Raw genomic sequence first — 20,019 nt, 5'->3', positions numbered from 1 at the left:
CTCCCAATCATCAGGGTCCAGGGTTTCACCCAGATCCCGCTCCCAGGCTAACTCATGTGGATCGCGCGTGAAATCTAAGGCAGTAGAAAGCTTTGAATATAGAGTCGATATCGGGCCAGTAGTAGAGGAGTGGATTAAACACAACATCTCAGTAGAAGTCAGAGGACGGTGAACAAGGCGGTGTTTGCGTTGCCCCTTTAACCCTTCCCTCGTTACACATCGTGTCCCCAACCATCCCTTCATCATGCACCCCCAACGCTCCCCTCATCACAAATTGTGCTCCCCAATATCCACCATCACAAATTCTGCCTCTCCAACCTTCTCACGCAGTGACACCCCTCAATTCACCCCTTGTTACATACTGTCTACCCCAATTCTCCTTGTCACACAATATGCACCCCCTACATTCCTATTGTAAGACAAAATCCCCCCAACAAAGCCCTTGCAAGACATTTTAACTACCAGCCTAACACCCTAACCTATCTCTTGCCACATACTGGGTCCCACCTCCCCGAAGCTTCAGGGGGACATGGTGCAGGTTCATCTCTCACCAAGCAGCATTGCAATTTGTGACATGGTGCAGCAAAGATAAGGCCAATTCACTGGGGATGCAGCAGGTTGGACTACTCTCATGGGAGTCTGGGAGAGCTCCCCAAAGTTGTGGAGTCTCCAGACATTCCTGGAGAGTAGGCAAGTATGATACATTTCAGGTGTGTATCACTGATCTTAGGGCCTGATTCAGAGATATACACAATGTAAATATTTATGCAGTTGAGCAATTATCAGTAAACTGAGCATGTGTATAAGTCGCACTGTGCATGCATCAAGGGACACTTCCATAGTAGTAGCTGACAGCGACTTTTACTTGCAATATGATTGACAGTCAGGGAGTGTTTGGGGGAGGAAACGGGGAGGGCGGCAAAAAATGCAGGGTTGTCGCGACCATTTTCAGTGCTACACAGTGTCACTAAAACATTATTATGGTTTCAACCTTATTATTTCATAGAACTAAATCAATTTTTTTTGCTCTTAATCTGTGTCTCTGGTGCAAAAAAGTTACAAACCTCTGAAATACAAAAGTAGGATCCTAATAAAGGGCCTGATTCAGAGCCACTCGTAAGCGGCCGCTCGTTCGCTCCAAGCGATGTTTGCCCAACTGCGCATGCGTACGGATCGTTATACGCATGCGCGAACCAGTCAGTGCGGCCGAAATTCATGTGCTCGCAAAATAGCGAATGCCTGATAATTTGAGTGACAGAAAGAGGCGTATGTGGGTGGTAACAGGGGAAGGTGCTTGAAAACGGGGAGAGGAGATCCGATCGCAGGCGTGCTTAAAGGTCAATACAGGCGTTTTATGGGTGTGCATAATTAAAACAGCAGCGTCATTGTGCACGTCACTGGGTTATTTTATAGCCAGAACTGCTCGCAAAATTGTGGTAGCAAAAACCAACCACAAGAATAGCGAGCAGCTCATACCCTGGTCGATGTACTCGAATAATCTAATAAATAGCGGACATGACGTAGGATGCGAGCGGCCAGGGGGCGTAGTTTCCCAAAAAACGACCGCAAGTTTTGTTCGCTCGTTCAGACCTAGAGGCGTGAACAGACCGCAAAGAGCGAATGGTTCATTTGAATAGCCACCCCTTTTTTTTGAACGAACGACCGCAAATAGCGACCGGCTCTGAATCAGGCCCAAAGTTCCGAAGCTGTCTGAGATGCGATCGAAATTGCACACAGATAGATTGATTTTCAGAGGGCATTGCTAGGAAGTAACAGGGGGTGGCTAGCCATATGCGGGCGTGACGCTGACAGTGACTGCATCTAAAGACAAAGTAGTGCTAACACAGGATGCCAGGCTCAGATGGCAAAATTGTACCTGCCATAGGGCTGGAACAATCTTCAATGTTGCGACCAGTGGTGCTTCTAAGAAGCCGAGAAGGAATAGTGCTGCTGCCAGTGTGTGTCTCAATAGGCTGAGAATCAATCGCGGTATTAACATAAAGTCCTAGGTACTGTTGCGGAAAAAGAAGCGGCCGCGTCTGCATGCACCTCTGATTCAGGCCCAATGTGTACTGTATTAATGTAAGGCTCTAGCATATAGGGAGGAAAGCTAACCTGCATTTATGTTATACAAATAAAATACACTGGATACATAGGATATTATCTACACTCACTCCACAATGTTTATACAGAGATCTTAAGTTTAGTAACCATGATTAAAAGCACAATTCAACGTTACAGTCTCAGATAAATGTTCTTGTCTTCTATAAGTGTATGTCCCTGAAACTAAATGATTAAATTGTAGATTTATATTTTTTCCTAATAGACAGTACAGAGGTAATTTATATTCTGAGGCACTGTAGCTTTAACAAATAAAGTACTTCCACCGTTATCCCGCATTCATATTCAAGTATATGGCAAAATGTAAAAATAGCAACATTTCCAGCACACAGCTACTGTACATATGTCAAGTCGACTTTTTTTTAAGCATAGAACTACGATTACATCATACAGACTGTGTTTTCTGCTTAGCACTCTCCTCTAGCAAAGGGGAAAAAACATTTTGTAAACATGACAGCTTAGTTTGCATATATGTATTCCTTTTAGACATCTATGTCATTTTTTCAGTTAACTTGTCAAAACAATTTATTTGCTTCCCTCAGATTTGCATGATCTAGTTAGCCTATGAAAATCAAACTGTATTCATTCTGTTTGGCAAATCATCACTTCAAATAGCCAATAATCGTACTTGCTGAATCCCAACTAGATTCTCTGTGTGCCTGGTATATAAAGCAGTTAGAAAAGGATTGCATACAGGCATGGGATATAAATACTCATGCTAAAAAGACTATCACATTGTTTGCATTGGATTAGCTAATGAATATGTGGACATTTAGGCGCTGATGCAGAGTTCAACGCAAGTGAGTTTTGTGAACATATTTTCACACTGCACAGAGTAAAACGTAGGCAATTACAGATGATGAGCACAACTCAGCAGCAACTTTGGTTTTGGTGTAAGGGCTATGCAGAGTTGTGTATACACGTAATTACGCCTGTTTTCGGACAGACCCTTTGCACCAGGGATAGGGCTGATAGAAATGCTCACTAATGGGGACTGCTATGAAACCTAGAGTACAACTAGGGAAGATGCAGTCACAGCTCTGCTTAAATCCGCATTTAGGGGAACATTCAATTAGGCTGCGAAAAGCAGTGACGTCATTATCGCATGTTTCAATTATCCCCGTATTCAATTTCAAATACTTTTTTGTTAAAAAAAAATGGGGATAACTTTTCACCATGTTTTACATGGCGAAAAAAACTGCAGAATTGGTGTTTAGGGGAGCAGGCTTAAAAAAAATAGCCTGCACCCATGGGAGACTCCCCTAAAAGTATTCTGTGTCAAAAACATTTTAAAAAAGGCTCCAGGACCCCCTTTAAAAACATACTTTAATTTTGGGGTAAAAAAAAATTGGGGGGAACAAACTTCTAAACTAGCAAAATTAATTCAGGGAGGGTACCCAAGTATGTGGCAGGTTTTCTTCATTGCGGGTGGTTGCGACAGGTGCATTTTTGAACTTTAGGGACTTAAACATATGCTTGCACCCATTTTCAAGTACCCCAAATTTGATGGGACATTATTTCCTCCCCCCAAAAAAACCTAAGTACTATTCTTCACCCCTTCTTCCAAAGCCGCATTTATGCACCTGCCACGCTATTACAAAACCCGACTACCTTCAGCAGCCCAAATCGGGGGTACCCATAGTGATCCCCCATGTCTGGACATCTTTAGGGGGGTGCCAGGGACATTTCCCAAAAATTCCCAGGATTTTTCAATACTTATCTTTCCACCAGCTCCCGTTTTCGCTGATTCCTAATTGAATACGGGGATAAGTGGGTACGTGCCTTTGTCCCCGTCAAAAGCTCAGATGATGGCGAAAAGTCCGAGCTCTGACTTTTCGCCTCAAATTGAATACCCCTTAGGGCCGATATTTACACATTTGAGCGATTATTGGTGAACTGCGAATGTGTCTAAGTCGCACTAAACATGCGTCTAGGCATCTTACTGTCGTTGCTCGCAGTGACTATTTAACTGCAGTATGACTGACAGTCAGGGAGCGTTTGGGGGAGGTAACGGGGAGTAGTGGCAAAAAACGCAGGCACATCAAGACCGTTTTCAGGACGAGTCGCAGCTAGCGCCTGCGATCCAATATGCAATGAAAATGGCTCCGGCGTCTCATTACACATGGCCATTCTGAACAACTGCAAGATTACTCAGAAAGTTGACTCTCGAAGGATCAGCGACTAATGCTGCATCTTTGTACGCAGACGATTGGATTTGCGAAGGCGCTAGTGGATGTCTTAATACAGATCTAGCCTTTTGTGACAATTACATATTTTCGCACAGCCACTGAGTAGAAATTTGCAGTTGTGGTAGCGTCTATCTCTGTATCAGGCCCTTGGTACCATACAATGTGGGTGTAATTACATCCAACTTGCACTGAACTTTGGATCGGCAACTTAGGGGTAGATTCACTAAAGCTTCTAAAACAGAGAAGTGGAGACATTGCCCATAGCAACCATTCAGCTACTAACGATCATTTCTCAATTGCAGTGGTTCTCAAACTCGGTGTCACACTTCTCGGATGGATTATGGATGTGGCCCGTATTTAGGGAGTTGGCTAGACCTATGCCTGAGGTGCGGAGTCTAATGTGCCGGCGGTATTCACCAGGGACCCTCACAAGAAGGTATGGCTGCGTCCGACACACAGGTCGCGGCCCTCAGGATAGGTTCCCTTATACAGGTGCTGGTAAACTCTGGATGCAGTGGAGGAGACGTATAGCTTAGTCGACAGGCCGGGTCAGAACCAAACGGACTAGACGGTACCAGGGAGCAGGCATAAACAGGTCACAGGGAATAGCCAAAGTCAAAACCAGATATCAGATGCAGTACCAGGGGTCAGGCGAAATCAGAGTCACAAACAAATAATGGAATATCAGAGGCACTGAGTATGGTAAATGAGCCTATACTCTGGCACAGGAATGCTCTCATAGACTTCCTTAAATAGGCAGGGCTTGATTTTGGCGCCTTCTGTGGCTACACTAAATTGTGTGCATGTCCCTTTAAATCCCATACAGAGCAGAGCGCGCGCTCCTATGGACGCAGCGGCCACCTGCACACAGCCGCCGGAGGAGGGAGAGGACAGCTGACAGGGAGCGCCGGGGATCTCCCGCCTGCTGTCCCACGCCAGCCTGAAGTTCAGTGTCGCCGGACCAGGTAAGAGGGACCTGGATTCGGCGGCGATGTGACACTCGGTCCTCATTTCCTCACATAGTTCACGTTTTCCAGCAGGTGCACAGGTGTATTCATTACTCACTTACACATTTTAAAAGATCCACAGGTAGAGATAATTATTTCACTTGCGATTCTGTGAGGAGACCTGGAAAACATGCACTGTTTGGGGTGCTGAGGACCGAGTTTGAGAACCTGTGCTCTATTGCATTCTAGAAAATGATAGACAGACACTGATTAGTTGGTATAGGCAACAACTCAACTTCTCTGTTTTAGAGGCTTTAGTAAAGCAGGCCACACATCTAAAGATTATCTGTCCAACCAGCCAACTAGTTGATTGGTTGGAATGAAAATCTGGTAACGTATGGGAGTAAATGATGATCAGCAATTTGCTCCCAAGTGCCGGAAAATGGACAAAAACTGTTGTTTGAACAAATTGTTTGGATCAAACATTTAACAAACTTGTCCGATGTCCATTTTCATCTGTTTTCTGGCATTTAGGAGCAAATTGCTGATCATCATTTACTCCCATACGTTACCAGATTTTCATTCCAACCAATCAACTAGTTGGCTGGTTGGACAGATAATCTTTAGGTGTGTGGCCAGTTTACGTCTACCTGTTTCCCAACTTCATTCCTCAGGGACCCCTAACCGTGCATGTTTTACAGATCTCCTAGCTGGTGCACAGGTGTAATCATTATTGGCTAACACATTTAAAAAAATCCAAAGGGGGAGCTCATTAGTTGAACTGTGATACTGAGGAGATCTGTAAAACATGCACTGTTAGGGGTCCCTGAGGACTGGACTTGGGAAACACTGGTCTAGTGCACACATACGTTTAGGAATTGCCCTGTAATATGGGAATGGGACAACAGTACTTGTGCAAGATTTTAAAAAAAGCCTCCTAAGAATGTGCACAGCGAAAATGCATAAAGACTAATCAGATTTTTCCTTCAGATATGAACGATAACGATTTAAAAATCGTTCAGTCGTTCATATCTGAAGGAAAATCGTTCATATCTGACATGCCTGAACGATGGACGATCAACGATGCGCGTTCCCGTTTGTCAGATAACGATATCTGACATCTGATGGGTTTGCAGTCAGACTTGGACGATTCCATTCATTTTAATGCAGTCAAAAATCGTTCAATCGTTCAAATCGTTCAAAACTTTGTTAAAATCGTTCAAATCGTTTAATCGTTCAATCGTTCATCTGACAAATCTGACAAGTCTGACAAATCTGACCGTGTGTACGCTCCATAATGGTGCATACACACGATCAGATTTTTTCTTCAGATATGGACGATAACGATTTAAAAATCGTTCAGTCGTTCATATCTGAAGGAAAATCGTTCATATCTGACATGCCTGAACGATGGACGATCAACGATGCGCGTTCCCGTTTGTCAGATAACGATATCTGACATCTGATGGGTTTGCAGTCAGACTTGGACGATTCCATTCATTTTAATGCAGTCAAAAATCGTTCAATCGTTCAAATCGTTCAAATCGTTCAAAACTTTGGTAAAATCGTTCAAATCGTTCAAATCGTTTAATCGTTCATCTGACAAATCTGACAAGTCTGACAAATCTGACCGTGTGTACGCTCCATAATGGTGCATACAAATGGTCAGACTTGCTAGATCAACGATGAACGATTCTACCAACGATCTCATGAACGATTTCTGACAGTATTTAAATGAATGATATCGTCCAAATCTGGCTGCAAACACAGTCGATTTCATATATCGATATCTGACATGCGGGCACGCGCATCGTTCGTCGATGCATGCCAAACATGTCAACGATATGAACGATGTAACTATTTTTACAATCATTAATGTTCATATCTTCCAGAGAATCTGACCGCGTGTACCCTCCATAAAGCTGGGCACACATCTAAAGATTATCTGTCCAACCAGCCAACTAGTTGATTGGGTGGAATGAAAATCTGGTAACGTATGGGAGTAAATGATGATCAGCAATTTGCTCCTAAATGCCAGAAAACAGATGAAAATGGTCATTCAGACAAGTTTGTTAAAAGTTTGATCTAAACAATTTGTTCAAACAACAGTTTTGTCCATTTTCTGGCATTTGGGTGCAAATTGCAGATTGTCATTTGCTTCCATACCTTACCAGATTTTCATTCCAACCAATCAGCTAGTTGGCTAGTTGGACAGATAATCTTTAGATGTGTGGCCAGCTTTAAGCTGGCCATACACTAGACCAATTTACATCGAACTAGTTGGTTGGTTATGCTGGGTATACACTATACAATTATCTGTCAGATATCTGTCCAATCTGGCTGGTTGCAATGAAAACCTGGTAATATATGGGAGCAAATGACAATCGACCATTTTCTCACAAACACTGGAAACAGACAAAAATGGTCGTTGAAATTGGTTAAAAACACACAAATTTAACCAATTTGAACAATTGTTTTTCGTCTGTTTTCCAGTGTTTAAGACCATATGATCGACTGTCATTTGCTCCCATACATTACCAGGTTTTCATTCCAATCAGCCAGATTGGACAGGTATCTGACAGATAATTGTATACTGCATGCCCAGCATAGAATGGAAATCTGATAAGGTATGGAAGCAACTGACAATCAACCATTTGCTCCTAAACCCCAGAAAACAGAAACAAAAACTGTTTAAACAAATTGTTTACATCAAACATTTAACCAACTTGTCTGAACGACCATTTTCGTCTGTTTTCCGGCATTTGGGAGCAATAGGCTGATTATCATTTGCCCCCATACATTACCAGATTTTCATTCCAACCAGCCAACTAGTTGGATGGTTGGATGAAAGTTGGTCTAGTGCATAGCCAGCTTAAAGCTGGCCACACATCTAAAGATTATCTGTCCAACCAGCCAACTAGTTGATTGGTTGGAATGAAAATCTGGTAAGGTATGAAAGCAAATGACAATCAGCAATTTGCTCCCAAATGCCAGAAAATGGACAAAAACTGTTGTTTGAACAAATTGTTTAGATCAAACATTTGAATAACTTGTGTGACGACCATTTTCATCTGTTTTCTGGCTCTTAGGAGCAAATTGCTGATCATCATTTACTCCCATACGTTACCAGATTTTCATTCCAACCAATCAACTAGTTGGCTGGTTGGACAGATAATCTTTAGATGTGTGGCCAGCAGTACATAATACATTATTTACACTTTTACATACACTGCCAACATTTCCCTATTAAATTATGATTGCCATCACCTGTGTTGAACTAGTTAATTGATAAGAAATGTGTTTTACACAGGTGATGGCAATCGTATATTAACAGACAAGTCCAGGAACAGGGCATTTTGTCCCTCCTGGAATGGGTCATGTTAGGAGGTATGACAGCCTGGAGGCATCAATACTGTCTCTATGTCATATTTGTTGGATGGGGTGCGCTGTGACACTGCCTCAATCCACAGGCAAGCAGACAAGCTGATCTGGTGGTCTTTAGCACCCAGCAAGACCAACCTCTGAAATGCGCTACTGTGCACGCATGCACGTCTTTCTCGCTGGCGTCCACACCAAGACTCTACTACAGTTACTAGCGTTATCAGCATCCAAGGCTGCAACAAGCACAGTATTCTATCACTGCAGTATTAGGGGGCATTAATGTTACCACCCGCCGGCATCCATTACACCCAGATGCCCAGCAATATCCCAAAGGGTTCCAGGCTGCTTCCACTCTATTGCAACTGTACCTGTTAAATCACTGTGTTATTTGCGATCTTCTGTTTCTAACAGGTTTAATAATCCTGAGAACTGGTTAAGTTATATCACGTGTGAACTAACTGCCACCAGCATCAAACAACTGTGCAACACATATTGTAACAAATACTCTGACCAAGTGTATTACCACCCTGGTTTACCAAGCTATCTGGGACAAACAATTATCCACTATTGTCTGTTGCACACTCCGCTAATAAGTTATGGGTCCAGTGCACTTTACCCCCAGCATCATGTTAATTATATACTCTGCTAATAATAGTTAACATTTTCTATTTCAGAATTTTCTTATTTATGGTTTTACTGAATACATTTCTGCACCTGTGCAAAAATAGTCTAATGAAATCCAAAAAATGACATATGCACTGAGGGGGGTAAATCTTTGCACATTTGTAAATGACAAAAACCAGAGAAAAGACTCACTTTTGTGGGGCATTTTATATTGGCACTATGGGTCTGATTCAGAGACGAATACAATGCCGATATTCTGACAGAATGAGCGATTGTTTGCGCATGCACGAACGCCTCACTGCGCACGCGATGCGATTGCATTGAGATTACTCTTGTACATAAGAACCACTTGCAAATTGAGTGAAGGTAGTCAGCGTTTGTGTGTGGTAACGGGGGTGGTGGTTAGAAAACGCAGGTGTGTCTGACCGTTAAAACGCTGTTTCATGGTCGTGTATAAATTAGCCATTGCGATTGCCATTGGAGTATGAGAGCTGGTCATGCTTGACTTACATGTTGTGTGACTCCCTATTGTACATTGATAGTACTAATGTTTGCGCTGTTGTACGTCGTCAGACGGATATGAGAGCGCGGCATGTCCATATACTCGGCTATGCTTTGGAAGGCATGCAGTGGCGATACTACATCTACCGACTTAATGTGTAATCCTGCAACTGGATCGGAAATGCCGACCGGCAGCCATCGATGTCCTCTGATCCGTCAGAGGATCTTTGAATCTATACATGTTTAATTTCACCGATTTGCCAATCACGATCATATTTTGATCTCTCTGGATCGCAACATTGCGGCAATCAGTCGCTGGTGTATGGGGGCTTTAAATCTCTGAATCAGGCCCTATGTATCATTATGAGCAATATGAAACATTAGTAATATTAATTTGCAAGTAACATATACTACTGTAGTTTTACTATGGAATAAATATCCTGCAAACCTCACGTCTCCCATCACCCTCCAAATCAATAAATGTGCCTTATAAAATTCACACTTGATCACAACTTATTATTTTACATCTGAACATTTCTTTACAATAACTACTTTCACCAATTTCTACATTTACCTGAGACCGCTGGTTCACACGTTAACCAAACTCTCTAAATAGCCCTTCATGAAGTGGCTTCAGCTACCCGTCAGACTTCATGTAAACTGAAATAACAACCATGGCTTTCCACAGACACCTACATATACTGCCTCTTAAAGTAGAATGTCAGTGGCGTAAATCTTAATTCAAATGACTTCCACACATACTGTAAAATAGGAATCCAGCCATCTGTCAGCCTAACCCTCTGTCCCATGCTCACTGTCTACCCCATCTGTGTCACCCCTGTCTGTTTGCCCATCCCCTCTAGAATGTAAGCTCTCACGAGCAGGGCCCTCTTTCCTCTTGTGCTTATCCTTTCTTTACTTAGATTATCTGCTCTATACTCAAAAGCACCTAACCCGTGACTTTTGCCATCCTGCTTCTGTTGCAGCAGTGTTTATATACCATGTACTTGTATTGCATTGTCTTAAACTGTATGACACTGTTTTCTTGTTCTGCTCAACTGTTTATGTACTATGTTTGTGCACTATGTTTATGTACTATGTAAGGCGCTGCGGAACCCTTGTGGCGCCATATAAATAAAGGATAATAATAATAATAATAATAATAATAATAATAGAAAACATCTGAAGACACTTAGGTATTCGGATCTATCAAGATGATTTCTAGAAATGTATATTTTTATATTTAAAATTGACTAGCAAGGTGCTAGGAATAGAAGTTAGTGAAATGTGATTCAGATGTGATTTAGATGTAGAAGAGATATTGGGAATAAATCCCCCAAAGTGGCTAAAATATAGAGATGTCTAGAGACAAATAAGGGTGAAGCAGAGTCACCGAGAATAAAAACTCCATGGTTTCTTAATGATACAAAAATAAGTAAGTCAAAGGGGCTAGCAATAGAGATAATTTTTCACAAAGAATAAATAACAGGGGTGGGGAATTATTTCAGCTGGGGGTCGAGTGAACAAGTTTTAGTGACCTGTCAGGGGCGCACACAGGGTCTGATTCAGCATTATCGGGAATCTGCGCATGCTCAGGACCCACTCTGTGAGTGTGCAGAAGGGGTTCCTTCGTATTCGCCCGCAGCCCCTTCGATGCATCTGCATGATTGACAGGCAGAGACACTTTCAGGGGCGGTGCGTGGGCAGCCGGTATTTGCGGAAACGGGGACATGTACGTCCAGTTTTCGGGGAGTGACAAGTCCAGGGACTGCGTCAACGCAGTTTTCTGGTCTCGCAAGCCGACCAGCCTGAGTAAGCTGACACACCCTTTCCCTTTCCCCCAAGCGAATGAAAAGTATATGTACAGTATCTATGTGATTGCTCTGCCCCTATCCAGGATCTTTAAAAGATGTAAAATTATTTGACATCAATAGAAATGACTACCAAAAGCTAGGCAGCAGCAGTAATTTTTTAGGCACATCAACTAACTGGCTCCTGGGATTTGTCCAGTCCTGCTGATATGTTAGTTTTATTATAGAGCAGTAGCTGCATTTTCAGAACTCTGCTCAAGGGTTATGCTGTGTGTGCGCATCACATGATGACAAATCACCTATCTGAGACTGTGACCAATGGCTGCCTTATGGGACCAGGTACATAAGCTACTTTTAGACTATGTAGCTGGCCCAAAGGAATCCATGCTACAGATCATGTGCTTGGTCCCATGTGATAAATCATAAACTCAAGCCGATATTGTTGCAATTTAATCTACAAACATAGAAACTATGTATCATAAAGTATACTAAGGTTTAAACCTACTTTTATGTTAACTACACTTTAATAGAGACTAGAATATATGTTTGAAAAAATATATGAAACATCTAAACTAATATGCACAATAAAGTTTAGACAATACAGCCAATATACCCCTCCAATGTTATTCTTATACAAGAGAATATTATGTAAAAACTTGCTTCCAATCATCTCTGTGCAGCGCATTCATTGATTCCCTGTTGCAATTTTAGCCTAGCCCCTGAAAACCGTTGGTGGTGATCAGATCCATTTCCATTGTTTCACTGGGAATACTGTTTAATTTCCCAATCAAAGCAAGAAAATTTTATAAATTTATATTTTTTTCAGGACATACCGTATATACTCGAGTATAAATCGACCCGAATTTAAGCCGAGGTACCTTTTACCACAAAAAACTGGGAAAACTTATTGACTCGAGTATAAGCCTATGGTGGGAAATGGCAGCAGCTGGTAGTGCCCCCAGTAGTAATTCCCCCTGGTTATGCCCCCAGTAGTAATACCTCCTGGTAGTGCCCCCAGTGCTAATCCCCCCTTTCAGTGCCTCCAGTAGTAATCCCCCCCTGGTAGTGCACCCAGTAATAATCCCTCCCTTTTAGTGCCCCCAGTAGTAATCCCCCCCTGGTAGTACCCCCAGTGGTAATCCCCCCTTTTAGTGCCCCCTGTAGTAATCCCCCCTTTTAGTGCCCCCTGTAGTAATCCCCCCCTGGTAGTACCCCCAGTGGTAATCCCCCCTTTTAGTGCCCCCTGTAGTAATCGCCCCCTGGTAGTGCCCCCTGTAGTATCCGCCCCCTGGTAGTGCCCCCTGTAGAGAGACGTAATAAGAATTAAAAAAAAAAAAAAAACACTTACCTGAAACCCCCGCTCCTGTCCCACCGCTAACCGCTCCTCCGGCCGCTTTGCATTATGGGAGAGACGTCATGACGACGTCTCACCCATTACCCACTGCAGGAGCCCCGGAAGATGGCTCCCGCAGTGGGAGCAGCTGCCGGTTGATTACAGCAAACACACAGCTGCCGGCTCCGGCGGCTGTGTGTTTGTGCTGTGTAGCGCTGACCGAACTCCGTCCGGTCAGTGCTACACTTCACTCGAGTATAAGCCGAGGGGGTACTTTTTCAGCACAAAAAAATTTGCTGAAAAACTCGGCTTATACTCGAGTATATACGGTAATCATATAATTTTGGGGGGGGGGCGTTGTTGCTTTTATTTTTGTAACAAATTGAAATAGATTTTATTGTAAGTACATAAGCTAAGGCAGGGCTCGACAAATCCCGGGAGCTAGGTCGCCATGGTGACTAAAATTTTAGTCCTGGCGACCAGATTTTAGAGCTAGGTACTGTGAAAAATAAAGCTAACTGAAAAAAAAAAAAAAAGTTACTGGAATGGACGGGATGCTGCAGGCCTGTTACATAGAGGAATGGATACCCGCCACAATTAATCACTGTGGCTCCTCCCTTCAGCCCACAGAGAGGTGCATCACTACCGGTGTGGAGAAGACTGTGGAAATCTGCAACACTGCCATTGCAGAGGAGTGTGATGTGACCACCAGGAACTGAATTATTACTGGCACTTTGGAGGAAACTTACTGCGGATAGCTGCAGCACTGCCAGCGGGGAGAAGAGTAACCGCGGGGAGCTGCAGTTCTGCCAGCAGCAGTGAAAGACATTGACCACCATGGCACTGACACAATACCGATTGGGGAGTAGAGTGACATTAGGGGAACAGCATCACTACCGGCGAAAGGGTGGAGAGTTACCACAGGGAACGGCAACACTGCCCGTGAGGAGGAGTGTGACATTATTGGAGCTGAATCATTACCAGCGCTGAGGAGGAGAGTGACTTTGGGAAAGAATCACTACCGGTATAGAGGAGGAGAGTGACCGCTGGGAGGTGCATCACTACCTGCATGGAGAAGAAGAGTGATCGTCTAGTAGCTGCAGCACTGCCTGCTATTCACCACCACAATGGCTTTGAAATGAAACAAACAAGATGTGCTTTAACTGCAGACTTTCAGATTTAGGGGGTCATTCAGACCCACTCGCGAGCGGCAGTACGCTCGCAAGTGGGTCGATGTTCCCCACTGCGCATGCACACGACGGAGGGAGCTCCGTCGTGTGCATGCGCGAGACCCGGCGAGCGACGGGCTTCCCATCACTCCGGGTCTCGCACCAAAGGGGGCGTGCTGTCGATGTTGATTGACCGCACGCCCCCTTTGGTGGGCGTGCCTGCCTGACGGAGGTGTTCCCATGGGAACGCCTACCGTCTGAAGCCGGCCCCACTGACATCACTAGTTATGTCAGTGGGAGTGATTTTGGCTCTGATAGAGCCAAAATCACTCCTGGGCTTGCGGCTGGGAAACCCGACCGCAGGGTTTCCCTCGCAAGTCCGATGGTCGCGATGGTCAAGACCATCGCGACCATTTTTTTGGACGCTCGTATATGCTGTGGGTGGTGACCCACAGCTATACGAGCGTCCATGAGGACGCTCCATTTTAATGGAGGAGGGCCCTGATTCAGAGCAAGCGCTCTGGTCAGAGCGTCCGGCTCTGAATCAGGGCCTTAATTTGAGGGTAAGTACATCCAAATCAGGTGAACGGTGTAGGAACTACAACGGTTTCTATATGTGCCTCCCACTTTTTAAGGGGCCAAAAGTAATGGGACAAACTAAACAATCCTAAATCTAACTTTCACTTTTTAATACTTTGTTGCAAATCCTTTGCAGGCAATTACAGCCTGAAGTCTGGAACGCATAGACATCACCAGACGCTGGGTTTCATCCCTTGTGATGCTCTGCCAGGCCTCTACTGCAAATGTCTTCAGTTCCTGCTTGTTCTTGGGGCATTTTCCCTTCAGTTTTGTCTTCATCAAGTTAAATGCATGCTCAATCGGATTCAGGTAAGGGAATTGATTTGGCCATTGCATAACATTCCACTTTTTAGCCTTAAAAAACTCTTTGGTTGTTTTTGAAGCATGCTTCAGGTCATTGTCCATCTGCACTGTGAAGCGCCGTCCAATGAGTTCTAGCGTTCCCGCTAGGCTGTTCTACCGGGGCGCGGCGCCCTGCCCTCCTTCTGGAAGGCAAAAAGCGCCCTGCCCAAACAGCCTGAGGGAGCAGTCTTCACCCGCGGGTCGCAGGGTCCCGCGGGTGAAGAAATGTGCGGTGACCCGGTCACCGCCGGAGAATAGACGCCGGGCGCATGCGCCCGGCATCTATTCTCCCTGTCTGCAGGACTTGGGGCTGCCCGGCACGCCCCCAAGAGTGACGAAAAGGGGACGCTTCTTATAGACACGCCCCCTTTTCGATGACCACACCCCCTTCTCGGTCACGCGCGCACGAACGTGCCCTCTCTAGCTCCGGCGCCCTGCCTCACGCCGGAGCTAGAGTGAACACTAGAGTTCTGAAGCATTTGACTGAATATGAGCATATAATATTGCCCGAAACACTTCAGAATTCATTCTGCTGCTTTTGTCAGCAGTCACATCATCAATAAATACAAGGGAACCAGTTCCATTGGCAGCCATACATGCCCACGCCATGACACTACCACCACTATGCTTCACTGATGAGGTGGTATGTTTTGGATCATGAGCAGTTCCTTTCCTTCTCCATACTCTTCTCTTCCCATCACTCTGGTACAAGTTGATCTTTGTCTCATCTGTCCATAGGATGTTGTTCCAGAACTGTAATGGCTTTTTTAGATGTTTGGAAAACTCTAATCTGGTCTTCCTGTTTTTGAGGTTCACCAATGGTTTACATCTTGTGGTGAACCCTCTATATTCACTCTTGTGAAGTCTTCTCTTGATTGTTGACTTTGACACATATACACCTACCTTCTGGAGAGTGTTCTTGATTTGGCCAACTGTTGTGAAGGGGTTTTTCTTCACCAGGGAAATAATTCTTCTGTCATCCACCACAGTAGTTTTCCGTGGTCTTCAGGGTCTTTTGGTGTTGCTGAGCTCTCTGGTGCGTTCTTTCTTTTTAAGAATGTTCCAAACAGTTGATTTGGCCACACCTAATATTTTTGCTCTCTCTCTGATGGGTTTGTTTTGATTTTTCAGCCTAATGATGGCTTGCTTCACTGATAGTGATAGCTCTTTGGATCTCATATTGAGAGTCGACAGCAACTGATTCCAAATGCAAATGTCACACCTAGAATCAACTCCAGACCTTTTACCTGCTTAATTGATAATGAAATAACAAGGGAATAGCCCATACCTGTCCATGAAATGGCTTTTGAGTTGATAGTCCCATTACTTTTGGCCCCTTAAAAAGTGGGAGGCACATATAGAAACCGTTGTGATTCCCACACAGTTCACCTGAATTGGATGTAATTACCCTCAAATTAAATCTGAAAGTCTGCAGTTAAAGCACATTTTGTTTGTTTCATTTCAAAGCCATTGTGGTGGTGAATAGAGGCCAAAATATGAAAATTCTGTCAATGTCCCAATATTTATGAATCTGACTGTGCATACACACACATGCATGTATGTATATATATACACACACAAATGCGCATATATATATATATATATTTATTTATTTTAGAGATATGTGCTGGATATATAACTGAAACACAAACACACCTCTCCCCCCCCAGATGATTCCTCCCAACGTGTGCTTCGGTGAAGCAGGTGCCTTACCTGCAGCTGGAGGAGTGCAGTATATATATATATATATATATATATATATATAGTGTGTGCATATATATGTATATATACAGTATTGGAGTAACTGCTTCACTTATGGGCACTTAAATGCAAGAATTCAAACAACAGTGTCTTTGTCCAAAGTTTCAGTCCATGTGGACTTTTAGCAAGAATGTTCTTAATGAAAGTCCGGATGGACTGAAACGGTGAACACAGACACTGTCATTTGATGTCTTACATGATAGTACTGTACCTCGTGAGTGTCGCCATTTCGCCAATACTGCATTGATATTTGTATATTGAGGATGGCACCAGAGCAGGATTTTGTAATTTGTGGTGGTGAGACGGTAGTACTTGCAGATATATATTATATATATATTGCAAAACATGCATTTGCCCCTGCAATCCCACTGCCTGCCCACCCAGATCCCCGCTCTTCACACCACTCCCCTGAAAGCGAAACACCCGCATCGCATGGGGAGTAGGTCTCAGAACAACAATAACAGGTAAGTGTGGGGACTGTCGGGGCTGGTGAGACAGAAACACAGGGGGGGCCCTGTCTATTTTGTCAGTCCCGGGCCCCACAATTTCTGATGGCAGCCCTGGATGGGGATATGGGTATCAGATGGAAGAACTCAAGATAAAGCAATCTAATAACAACTGCAAGAGAGACAAGTTAATAATAGCATTGGAGGATATAGAGCCGTATTCAATTTGAGCCGAGCAGCGATACTTTTTCGCGGCCCGGACTTTTCACCTGTTTTATAAGCGGAAAAGTATCGCGCACGTGGTACGTGAAAACGGGACACGGAGAAACTTGAACAGGCGGAAAGTCCTGTCAGATTTGGGGAAATCAGTCTGACACCCCCCAAAAGATGCTCTGACATGGGGGATCACTATGGTATCCCCTGATTTGGCTTGCTGAAGGTATTTGGTGTTTTTAAACGGCCTCAATAGCTGCTAAATAGCGTTTTTCCATACGTAGTAAAGAATAGTATTCATGAATATTTTTTCCAGAAAATAACTTATCCCAGCAAATTTGGGGAACTGGAAAATATGGGGTCAGCATATTTAAAAGTTGCTAAAGTGAAGTTGAAAAATATCGTAAAAAATCCATCTGCCGCAAACACCTGCAATCAAAAAAACACTTGGGGCATACTTGGGGACACCCAGAGTCAAGTTTGCTAGTTTTTAACTTTGTACCCCAACTTTTTTTTTGCCCCCTTTTTCAAAGTAATTTTTTGGGGTGTCGACTGTTTTTTTTTTTCAAATTTGACACAGTTTACCTTTGGAGGACTGTCTGAAGGCAGCACGGGGGTTCCTGCAACGTGGCACCCCAAAACCCCAATTCTGCAATTTTTTCCATCTGCTATTCATAGGCGAAACTTTTTCACCTAGTACATTGCACTGACTGTATGCCTAGGCGGAAAGTCTTTCAAATTGAATACGGGGTAAAAGCAAAAAAGGCAAAAAGTACGGCATCTGCGAAAAAGTATCGCGGATCCAGACTTTTTGCCTCAAATAATCTTAAACACAGCTTGACAAGGCTCTGGGTTAAAGTACAGTTCCCAAGGACATAACTATAGTTGGTGCATGGCGTGCAGTTACTATGGGGCCCAGAGGCATGAGATGCCCCTAAGTTCCTCTTCAAAATGTTGCTATGGGGCCCACAAACTTCTAGTTACAACGTTGGCAGTTACATTGTGATATTGATTCTACAATGTTGCTAAGAGACAGCCTTTTATATTTCCCAGTGTAAGATATTACATTTTCTATATCCCACACATCATGTATCTATGTAACACTACAGGTCTTAGTTCTGCAATGCTAAGTGATATCAACGAGTTACACTTGTTATACCAGCATGGGACATGCCCCCGGCTAACCCATGACTGTAGGAAGCAGTAGCTGACACCTCTCTGTCACTGGCTAGTGGCTACAGTACTCTGGAATCTCACGTGTCACGCCCCCGGTCCAGGACACGCCCCCTTGTGTTTCCCGCCGTCAGATTAAACTGCCGGAAAGTGTCGCGCTGTGTGTATCATCCTGTGCGCGCGCTGGGACTGGGAGGACCGGACGAGACGTTACCTGCAAACCCCCGTTTGTCCCGTTATCTGTCGGTTACCAGCGCGCTGTGTTCGCGCTCATCGGGACCATGTAAGCAGGTTTTCCAGCTGACGGCATCAGTGTTCCGGCGCAGCTCAGGTAAGACCTGACTGTCAGGGCGTCCATCAGCTGTCAGGTGACGTCTCCGGTTGCCTGGCTAATGACGTCATCGCGTAGCTAGCGCCGAACGTCAGGGGGAGTGACGGGATTGTCAATGAGTTTTACTATGGAGAAGGGACTCAGGGGAGCATATGGCAGGAGCTGTGGGGGAGCATATGGCAGGAGCTGTGGAGGCACAGGGGGTAATGCAAGTACTGCAAACCGGGTTTCCCGCTGTGATGGAACTACAAGTACCAGCATACCCATTATCCTAGATAACCAGTGCACCCCATTGCCTGTAGCTAATCTTAAAGCTGTCAACAGATCCAGATTCTTTGAATATGAATGTGTAATAATAACGGTGTAGTGTAATATATAAGGGAGGTGCATCATTACATTTCTGCATGGTCTGTGGTAGACGAGGCTGAAGTTGGCTTCTTATTCGGCCAGCTTCTTATTCATTTCTTATTCACTTATTCAAGCTCCAGCTTCTTATTCAGAAAATGTTACATTAAAACATTTAAATAAATTTAGATCACTAAACTAACACTATGTAAACAAAGAATTGTGTCCCTCACACAGTTTACAATTATTATTTTCCTGGCACAATAAGGATTTTGGCATGAATAGGGCAGTAAAGCGGGCATAGGCACCACATTTTGTCATTTTGAATAAGAAGCTGTAGTTGTGCAGGGGTTAACTAGCTTCGGTCATCAAATGTTACACTTGAAACCCACAGAGGGTGGTCTGGTACATATGACCCACTTGTCATTTCACTTGACCAACAAGGATTTTGGCATGAATAGGGCAGTAAAGTGGGCACAGGCACCAGATTTTGTCATTTTAAATAAGAAGATGTAGTTGTGCAGGGGTTAACTAGCTTCGGTCATCAAATGTTACACTTGAAACCCACAGAGGGTGGTCTGGTATATATGACCCACTTGCCATTTCACTTGACCAACAAGGATTTTGGCATGAATAGGGCAGTAAAGTGGGCACAGGCACCAAATTTTGTCATTTTGAATAAGATGCTGTAGTTGTGCAGGGGTTAACTAGCTTCGGTCATCAAATGTTACACTTGAAACCCACAGAGGGTGG

At 44.0% G+C, this 20,019-nt stretch overlaps 2 protein-coding genes across 6 annotated transcripts in view; one reads left to right on the top strand and one right to left on the bottom strand.

The window, feature by feature from the left end:
* KIAA0825 (KIAA0825 ortholog) overlaps positions 1-18,964 on the bottom strand; it is a 473,150-nt gene extending 454,186 nt beyond the window's left edge. For 2 of the 4 annotated variants that reach the window (XM_088444681.1, XM_088444684.1), the window contains exon 1: positions 18,577-18,668. In XM_088444681.1, coding sequence (XP_088300807.1) covers positions 18,577-18,589 — 13 coding nt within the window. In that variant the 5' untranslated portion in view covers positions 18,590-18,668. The other 2 variants (XM_088444682.1, XM_088444683.1) reach the window with 2 other exon arrangements.
* Positions 18,700-20,019, top strand: part of SLF1 (SMC5/6 complex localization factor 1) — a 168,460-nt gene continuing 167,140 nt past the window's right edge. The window contains exon 1 of one of the 2 annotated variants that reach the window (XM_088444687.1): positions 18,700-18,921. Coding sequence is in view for 1 of the 2 variants with exons in the window: in XM_088444686.1 (XP_088300812.1) it covers positions 19,098-19,124 (27 nt within the window). In the remaining variant the exon portion in view is untranslated. Of the gene's footprint in view, positions 18,922-19,079; positions 19,125-20,019 lie in introns of those variants that run through there. The other variant, XM_088444686.1, reaches the window with a different exon arrangement.

The sequence above is a fragment of the Taudactylus pleione genome, unplaced genomic scaffold (assembly GCF_031769625.1).
Source record: "Taudactylus pleione unplaced genomic scaffold, aTauple2 ptg000370l, whole genome shotgun sequence".
In the NCBI taxonomy this organism is placed as follows: domain Eukaryota; kingdom Metazoa; phylum Chordata; class Amphibia; order Anura; family Myobatrachidae; genus Taudactylus; species Taudactylus pleione.
The sequence above is the reverse complement of the archived record's forward strand: the minus strand, read 5'-3'. Positions and strand labels throughout refer to the sequence as shown.